The sequence below is a fragment of the Aplysia californica genome, unplaced genomic scaffold (assembly GCF_000002075.1).
Source record: "Aplysia californica isolate F4 #8 unplaced genomic scaffold, AplCal3.0 scaffold00209, whole genome shotgun sequence".
Lineage (NCBI taxonomy): Eukaryota > Metazoa > Mollusca > Gastropoda > Aplysiida > Aplysiidae > Aplysia > Aplysia californica.
The window spans coordinates 607,242-617,241 of NW_004797479.1; the positions used below are offsets into that span (position 1 = coordinate 607,242).

The 10,000-nt window shown below is 40.4% G+C and overlaps 1 protein-coding gene across 1 annotated transcript in view; it reads left to right on the plus strand.

Annotated features, from left to right (window-relative positions):
• Nucleotides 1-10,000, plus strand: part of LOC101847496 (dynein heavy chain 2, axonemal) — a gene marked incomplete in the record, with an annotated part of 126,218 nt that overhangs the window by 75,758 nt on the left and 40,460 nt on the right. Inside the window, 6 exon segments of the mRNA XM_035970017.1 lie at nucleotides 1-48; nucleotides 1,475-1,642; nucleotides 3,243-3,403; nucleotides 3,883-4,022; nucleotides 5,125-5,257; nucleotides 6,396-6,416. The exon segment at nucleotides 1-48 is cut by the window's left edge and continues 102 nt beyond it. Coding sequence (XP_035825910.1) covers nucleotides 1-48; nucleotides 1,475-1,642; nucleotides 3,243-3,403; nucleotides 3,883-4,022; nucleotides 5,125-5,257; nucleotides 6,396-6,416 — 671 coding nt within the window.

Here is a 10,000-nt window from a genome sequence, read left to right on the forward strand (position 1 = left end):
ACACTGTGGCCATGGACCTTGTGCTCTTCAGGGACGCCATAGAGCACAGTGAGTGCTGCTCCGTGCTACACGCCAGCTTGCAGATGTACACACATGCACACACACATATACACACACACATATACAAACACACATACACACAGTGAGCGCTGCTTCGTGCTACACGCCAGCATACAGACGTACACGCAAGCACGCGCGTGCACACAAATGCACACACACATATACAGTGAATACTCCAACAACATGCTCGGTATTTTGGCTGTTTACTTTATGCTTTTCTGGGATACCATTGAACAAACTGAGTGCAGCTTTAGGCTATACAAAATCATGCACACACACACACCCACATACTCACAGAAACACAGGGACGCACTCATGCACACACACACGCACAGACACATGTGCACGCACACACAACCATACTCAAACACTGGCACACACTTAAACTTGTGAAGACTACAATAACAAGCCCAACTCTGTGGCTATGGATCTTCAGGGACATGCTACTCTAGCTCGGCCCCCTCCCCTTTCGAAGAAAGGAATGATCGGGGCATTAACATCAACTGAAATTCATTGGCCTACTGTATTTACACTCTAGTACTGAAATGGAGCAATAAATCTTTATAGACGCTAAAAATTAGAAGGTCTAGATTTATACTCTCCAAACAACAGTGCACACGGCTAGTGAATGGAAACCTCCTTTGTTTACAATGGTGTTTTAGAAGTCGGACTTTCCCAAGAATAGATCTAAATAGCTCATGAAAAACTGAAAATTAAACTACAGTGACTTCAGGCTCCTCAATAAAACTGTGCACCCTTTAAATGATTCTGAACCACCATTAATTTTGTCAAATTCGAAAGTTAAGTGGTTCGGAAGTTTTAGGCTGCCAAAGTGATGAACTTTCTTTAATATAATATGTAGAGATATGTCAATCACACATGCACCGTGTGTATTTATCCGAGTATTCCTCTTTGACACCTTATGGCAATGTGTCAGTGCCAAAGACCACGCGTGTGATTCATCAAGTCTCACTGTTTGATGTTGCGTGTCCTTTCGAGTCTTTAGTTAATGTATCGTTTTGAAAGTTTTCAATTTATGTGGTTGAACTGGTCTTTCTTGTTTCTGTGAAATATTTTCTCTTGTGGGAATTACTCAATGATCATGTGATTGATATAAAGCGCTCAGAGGTTATATTAGTATGGGATAGAGCGCTATATAAATGCAATCTATTATTATTATTATTCATTTGATTCCTTGTTTTGTGTGTGGGTGGTTGGCGGGTGCTCTGGTGTGGTTTGCTTCTTCTTTCCTATTAAACATCTATCTTCCTTATCTCCCCTTCTTCTTTTTTTATTTTTGTTACTCTCTTGTAACACCTTTAATCTTCTGGCGCTCATATGACCTTATGCAGTTGCGAGCGCTGTAAAACCTCTTCTAAAACTAAACTCTACTTGCTTTGTGTCTATTTGTCAGTCTCCAAGATTGTGCGAGTTATTCGCCAGCCAAGAGGAAACATGCTGCTCATCGGAATCGGCGGCAGTGGCAGGCAGAGTCTGACTCGCCTTGGAGCCTTCCTGTGTGACTATAGCGTGTTCCAGATTGAGGTCACCAAGCACTACCGCAAGCAGGAGTTCAGAGATGGTGAGCACGCATGAACATAAGATTAGATGGGATGTAGAGGAGTGGAGAGGAGGGAGAGGAGAGTAGGGGAGAGGAGAGAAGAGGATAGGAGAGGAGAGTAAGGTAGAGGAGAGGAGAGGAGAGGAGAGAAGAGGATAGGAAAGGAGAGGAGAGGAGAGGAAAGGAGAGTGGGGGAGAGGGGAGGGGAGTAGGGGAGAGGAGAGGAGGGTAGGGGAGAAGAGAGTAGGGGAGATTAGAGGAGAGTAGGGGAGAGGAGAGGAGATAAGATGAGATACTTTATTGTAGGATAAATAAGATAAACTGAGATAAGATAATACTTTATTATCCCTTTTTGTGGCTCTACAGGGATAGTTGAAAACACATGTAGAAAAACTTACAATTCAAATTGTATGTTATTTCCATTGTTCATAGTGCCTTGTTGGCTGTATGAGAACTGGTGCTTAAGAAGAGATGCTTAATGGTCAAGTGTGTGATCAGTTTGGCTCAGAGATGCCTATTGGTCAAGTGTATGATCAGTTTGGCGCAGAGATGCCTATTGGTCAAGTGTGTGATCAGTTTGGCTCAGAGATGCCTATTGGTCAAATGCATGATCAGTTAGGCTCAGAGATGCCTATTGGTCAAATGCATGATCAGTTAGGCTCAGAGATGCCTATTGGTCAAATGCATGATCAGTCAGTTAGGCTCAGAGATGCCTATTGGTCAAATGCATGATCAGTTTGGCTCAGAGATGGCTATTGGTCAAATGTGTGATCAGTTTGGCTCAGAGATGGCTATTGGTCAAGTGTGTGATTTGTTTGGATCAGAGATGCCTATTGGTCAAGTATGTGATCAGTTTGGCTCAGAGATGCCTATTGGTCAAGTGTGTGATCAGTTTGGCTCAGAGATGCCTATTGGTCAAGTGTGTGATCAGTTTGGCTCAGAGATGCCCATGTTTTGTGTGAGGTGTTGAATGGAATATTATACAACGTCCATATGGTGGTTGATGGGTGTCTTTGGCAGGTCCTACATCTTTACCATTCCTTTGTTGTTTCTGTTTGTCTTGCTCGCCCTAGAGACCAAATGATCATTATCATTTTGATGTGCTTTTCTTGGCTAAACTTTTTGTGTGTCTTGCTCTTTCAGAGTCCCAATGACGGTTAGTACATTTGTGAGGCATCATGGCAAAATCAGGCGCTCTTCAAAATAATGACATTGAAGAAACCGAAATTTTCCTGACCATTCAGCAATTTTTATCAGATTTTTTGTTGTTGGCTAAACGCCTTTCTTTCATGTCCATGGAAAAACACATTTCTGTGTAAATTTTACGGAAAAACGTTAATTGAAGACACAAAAATGTAAATTTTATGTTTCCAAGGACTCTCAAGCTTTGGAAGCCACCAGGTTTACCTCTGAAACCAGGCTACCCCCACCTCCTTCAATCGCAAATGTCTAGACTTCTATTCAAGATAGACGGGTACTGTTTGCACAGACAGCAAGTTAAATGAAGAATCTTTTAGATGAAACCAATAACTCAACATGCTCAAAAACTGCCGGGCGCCTGATTCCACCGCGTTGCGACACATTTATAATTATGTACGTGCCTCTCTTTCTTTTCTCCTAGACCTGAAGAGTCTGTACTTCCAAGCTGGCGTGGACAACAAACCAACAGTGTTCCTCTTCAACGACATTCAGGCCATTGAGGAGGGGTTCTTCGAAGACATCAACAACATCCTCAGCAGCGGTGAGGTGCCGAACCTATACAAGCCAGATGAGTTTGAAGAGGTGAGCTGTCCTCTCGACTGTTTTTAACCTCATGAAGGACGAAGCGGACACATACGTTCGACAGCAGCAGATCAAAAGCAAAGTTGCGGGATATTTCGAACCATCGTACAGAATAGAAACAGAAGCAACTTTTGTGTTATAAATGACTGTCAATGTGCTTTTTTTTACTCAGTGCGATTAAGGGGCAAATCATTAGGTTTGTTAGTATTCTGCTGGCTGCTGATTTTGGGGCACGTAGTTAGCTCTGTTAATATCATGCTGGCTGCAGATTTAGGGGCACGTAGTTAGCTCTGTTAATAGCATGCTGGCTGCAGATTTAGGGGCACGTAGTTAACTCTGTTTAATATCATGCTGGCTGCAGATTCAGGGGCACGTAGTTAGCTCTGTTAATATCATGCTGGCTGCAATGCATCCCACCTACTAAATGATCAGCTAGTGTTGATGGGGGTGTAAAACTTGTTCAATGACATTTCTTACAGGTGAAGACAGCCCTGGCAGATGCAGCGAAGAAAGAAGGCATAGAGGACAACACACAGGCCATATTTTCCTTCCTCGTTGACAGAGTGAGGGCCAACCTGCACGTGGTGCTGTGCATGAGTCCTGTGGGAGAGGCGTTCAGGTGTGTAGTTTAGTCTGCACCTTGTGTGTACTCAGAGATCATGTATAACAAGATAGTTCACTCCTCTCTTTGAGCCAATTTTAAAAAAGTGTCCTCAAAATTGGGTGGCGCCCTCTTCGAAAAAGTGCGGACTTTGCGATTGGAGTTACCCTCCTTGTGTGAAAAACAATAAAAGCGAAAGTAACAAACCGTGCTATTCCTATTCTTCTTCTGGAGAAACGAAGGAGAGCTCCAAAACCAAGACGCAGCGCCATCTGAAACAATGCGCAAACTTCCGCGGACACTTTTTTGGCTGAGTGAACAATCTTGTTATGTATGCTCTTTGGTGTACTTAACAAGTTTTGAAGGATTTACTCTAAATTATGATAAAAGATATAGGTTGCCATTGTGGGACGGTAGCACTCATAAACTGCACTCAGGAATGCTTTCGTCTTTCAATTTTTTTTTAATTTTAAAAAAAGCTCTTCTAGCAAAGCTATGTAAGGTGGATAGTCAGAGGATGCCGTTCCCTCTGTTGCATTTGTGTGCCAATCTTGCTTTTCCTGACTCCAAATAGCCATAAATGTGTTAAGCTGCTTCTTTTTATTCAAAATATGCTGCATCTTTTTTTGCTCTCGCTCCAAGAAACCATACCCATATTATGCTTGCGAGGTCTGTTATCTGCAGTAGGATTTGTAAGTCACAGTTCTGTCCTTTCCTGTCTGCTGTATTTGTCTGTCTGCCTTAATTTATTTACTGTATGGCTATGCTCTTTCAAAGTAAAAATTATGAGTGGTTGGTGGGTGCTCTGGTGTGATTTGCTCCTTCTGTCCTATCAAAGATCTATTGTACTTATCTCCCCTTCTTCTTTTTTTATGTTTGTTACTCTCTTGTAACATCTCTAATATTCTGGCGCTCATATGACCTTATGCAGTTGCGAGCGCTGTAAAACCTCTCCTAAAACAAACATTATCCTTATTTTTTTTTTTTTTTTACTCTCTTGTAAATCCTGTAATCTTCGGCACTTATATGACCCAATTGTGTTGCAAGAACCTTAAAACTCTTATTACTAAAACGAAACAACCTAAACCTAAAAAGTGTGCTGTGCGTTGTGTTCTCCTAGAAACCGCATCCGTATGTTCCCGGCGTTTGTGAACTGCAACACGATCGACTGGTTCAGCGAGTGGCCGGCAGACGCCCTGCTGGAGGTGGCAGACAAGTACCTGGGAGAGATGCAGCTGGGAGACGACGAAGCGGTGAGTAGACACCATAGCAGTGGAAGAAAGATAGAATTACTGAAAGAAAGAAAAACATTCCTTTTTTTTTTTCTTTCTTTCGTTATTGGGAATATCAACACTCAAAAAAAGACATTCCTTTTTTTTTTCCCTTCTTCTTTCGTTATTGGGAAAATCAACATATAAACACTCATAACATATATTCGAGGCAGTGTAGTGAAATCGGGAGCTCGTCAAAATACAGAGATCGCAGAAACAGGCATTTTTCTGGCTAGTTTCACTACTGAAAGCAGGCGACCTCACTCCCTTCGATCGCAAGTATCCTATGTTCTGTTCAAGGCAGATGGATATTTATTTCATTGGGAGCAAAGGAAATAAATCAGCTTACAGATGATACCAATGACTCAACATGTCCAAAAATTGACGAGCGCCCGATTCCACCTTGTCGTGATATATACGGCTTAAAATTGCAAAATTGCATCTTTAAATGTATGTGAAAATAGTAAAGGTTTAACGCCCCTATCAACAAAGCAAAAATGGAAGACAGATAGAATTAGTGAAAGAATAAACAGTTCTTTTTTTTCCTTCTTTTTTTCCTTTCTTTTTATACGATTACCTTATATTGATTTGATCAAAGTATCTAGTCAACTTGTTCCTAAATAGAGCAGTACAGAAAGAGGCATCAAAAGAAAGATGGAATGTAAGTGAAAGCCTTTTTTTCTCCTTTCCATAATTTTGTCTTTACATTGATGAAAATGTGTTGTTTAAGGTAGTAACAAGGGTTTTTTTTGTGTACTATAAGCTGTCAGATGAAGGTTGTTATCATTAGTGTCATATTGTCGTACAAAAATATATAAATAGACATTTCATACTTAGTCTTCGTGCTGTTACTTTGGGCGAAGGCGATTTTCTTTACTTTTTTCCTCCCCATTTTTTCTGTCCACCTGTCTGTCTGTCTGTCAGTCTGTCTGTCTGTCTGTCAGTCTGTCTGTCTGTCTGTCCACCTGTCTGTCAGTCTGTCTGTCTTGCATTTTTCTCACACTAATTGGCCATTACAGTGTTAATGCACTTCTCTTTACTCAAAAACGTAATACTTTACAAGTCTTCATACAATTAATCCTGTACCTTTTCCCTGTGGGTCTAACACATTTTATGACAGGACCAAGAGAGATATGACCTGGTAATTATATTGCTGCTTTTTTTGCTTGTTTTTGCATTTCTTCATGTGTTTGGGTTTTTTTACCATGGGGTCTTGGGCTTTTTGTTTGTTTTTATGGATTTTAAAAAAATGGTTTGTCATGGGTTTACACACTTGTGTGGCCATAATACAAATGCCAAAATCATTTTTTAAAAAAAGATTTCTAGTTACTGGTAGGGTTAAAAATGCCTGTTACTTATTTTGTATCTTTAGTACATCAAGGTTTGTTTTCGCGAACTCAAAATCCAGTTATTGAGATTTTTAAACTTTTGTTCAAGTTAACCTTAGGTAAGGGCTGGGGGGGTTTTTTTTCTTTTCTTTTTGGATTTTTAAAACTCTTCTTGAAATAGCAAAAGAAAAAAAAAAGATCTTGGCAATTGTGTTATGACTGATGATATAACAACTGCAAAGATGGCGACACTGGTGTCGATATGACATCAGATGTGTGCTGCATTGTCCAACATTGGTCCTGATTGATTTTATTGTTTTGTTTTGATTATCTTTTGAACCGTCATTTTGCATTATGATTTAGTTTTGAGTTTCACAGTTTGGTTTTCAGTTTTGCTTTTCTTTTTTATCATTTGAAATGTTTGGGGTTTTTTTTTGTGGTTTTGTTTGGTTTCTAGAGGTGTCATTTTGGGATAACAATATGTCAGTAGTTTCAATTTGTGAACAGAGGCATGCCCCCCCCCCTCTCAAATTTGAATTTTTTGCCTTTTTTCTTCGTTTTTTGTGTGTTTGTTGAAAAGGATTGCCAAGTGTCAAGCTGCTTGGATTATAGTGCATGCGATTTTGGTGTGTGTGTGAATGTGTGCATCTCTGTGTGTGTTTGTGTGTGTGTTTGTGTGTGTAATAGTTTAGATTCATATGTGCATGTTTTTGCATGTGCTTTAGTTTGTTTTCTTATGCTTCTGTGTGTGTGTGTATGTGTGTGTGTGTGTGTGTGTGTGTGTGTGTGTGTGTGTGTGTGTGTGTGTGTGTGTGTGTGTAATAGTTTAAATTCTTATGCGCATGTTTTTGCATGTGCATGTGCATGTGCTTTAGTTTGTTTTCTCATGCTTCTGTGTGTTCGTGTGTGTATGTGTGTGTGTGTGTGTGTGTGTGTGTGTGTGTGTGTGTGTGTGTGTGTGTGTGTGTGATGTTTGCATTTAAATTCATGGAAAAGACAAATGTGTGATTGAGGATCTTGCAGCAGTGAACTGCAGTGCGCTCAGCCTAATTGTATAGATTTGTGAAGACACAACGCTTTCTAATGTGGATTTCTGCCCCACCCCCCCCCACCCCCAAAGTGTTCTTTGTTGTTGTGATTGTTATTATTACTGTTCTTTTAGTTATTGTTGTTTTTTGTTGTTGTTGTCGTGACTGTTTTTGTATTTAAAGTTTTACTTCGTGGTTTTTTTGTCATTTCGTTCTAAAATAATTATTAATACAATTGCTATTTTTGTTATTGTGTTTTTATTGTTACTGTTGCAGTTGTTGTTGTTGTTGTTCTTGTTTTTATCATTATTGTTGCTGTTTTTCATCTTGTATGATGTTGTTACAGTTGTTTTTGTTGTTACTGTTGTTGTTTTTATTGACCTCGTGATTGGTGTTAGCCCAGATAACAGCTTGCATGGCTTTGTTTAAGCTCAAACATAGTCGCTATCAGGGTAGCCTTGGTCAGCACACCACACACAAACACACACACACACACACGACACGCACTCTCACACACTCACACACACGCACACACACACACTGATACACGCAGCCAGTTACAAACTCACACACACACACATACATGCACACTCAGTCACAGACACACGCAGACACACACACACACACACACACACACACACACACACACACACACACACACACTCACACACGCACGCACACACATCAAACACAGACACACACGCACACTCACACACACATATACACACACACACAAACATACACACGCACAGACACACACACATACAGATACACAAACAGGCACACACATACACTCTGACACATACACACACTCAAACACGCGCACACACATACACACACACACACACGCACGCACGCACACACAGATACACACACATGCACACTCACGCACACTCACGCGCACATGCACTCACACACAGACACACGCCCACTCACACACACACACATATACTTGCGCCACACTCAGACACACATACACATGCACATTCACACACACACACACACACACACACACACACACACACACACACACACACACATACTATGCTGCTGCTGAAGATTGACATGGCTGTAAAGACAGCAAGGCTGGACTGCTGGGTTCTGCTCTAACCTGATTCTACTATGCCTAGTTGTGTGACATAACCAGGGAGGAGGGGAGCCATCGATTTGTCGCTTTTAAGCACAAGGGGGCTATCCCGAAAAATGCTGTTTTTAGAAAAGCGAAGGTAAAGTTTTTGCCCCTTGTTCAGTTTCTTTAACAAACAAGGAGAGTTTTCTCTTTATCTAAACAAATATACACACCAATGACACCAGACTTCTCCTATTGGTAGGGCAATCTCCACTTTTGGTATTGGTCAAGATTTCTGGAAACCCCCAAAATCTGGGTTAGCCTGCTTGTCCTTAAAAGCGACCAATTTAACATAACTTAGATGACTGTTTTCTTTTAATGTGTTCCCTGCGTTTTTGGTTTGTTTTTTTCTTTGGCAGTTGGTGATGGTTAGACCTGTTGTTATGGTCCTTTTGTCTTTTTTTTTTTGTAAGGGGGAGGGAAGGCGATTTTTTTTTTTTACAAAATGAAGATTGATTGAAACTTTCCTCTAGTAATGGGCATGTAATGATAATTGGGGTGGTTGGGGGGGGTACCATTGGTAGGTCCTACTTTTTTCCCCCCTCATTGTTCGAATACTACGGAGACTGAGAGACATGTCTTTGAAAAACAAAATTTGGTTTTGGCCAGATTGATGCATGATTTCTGCTTAAGAATGGTTCTTTCACCCCTGTACAGACCTGCTCATTTTATACACCAAAAGAATGTATAGTTGTTGTTTTTTTGCCTTGCAGAGCCAATATCAAACACCCGTTTAATGTCATCACCTTTTTACAAGATTCGCCATTTTCCCCGCAGCTGATTTTATAGGGATTTCCCAACTTTCAGAGCTTTCGTTATTGGGAATATCAACACACTCATTATGTATATGTGAGGCAGCGTGGTGGAATCAGGCTCTCGTCAAAATAATCAAAGTGAAGAAACTTGTTTTTTCCGTAGGTTAGTGAATTTTTATCAAATTTTCTTTTTTTGGCTCAACACCGTTCATGCCCATTAAAGAACTCATTTCTGTGTGGATTTTTCTTAAAAACGTTGATTAAAGACACATAAAATGTAAATTTTCAGTTACCACGGACTCTTAAGCTAAGGAAATAGCTAATATTTGATGGCCATTTTCTCTCTAATTTTACCTCTGAAAACAGGTGACCCCCCACCTTCTTCATTCGCAAATATCTCAACTTGTATTCAAGATAAATGGATATTTTTTTCATTCAAATAAAGACAAGTGAACAAACTTTAAGATGATGCTAATAACTCTAAA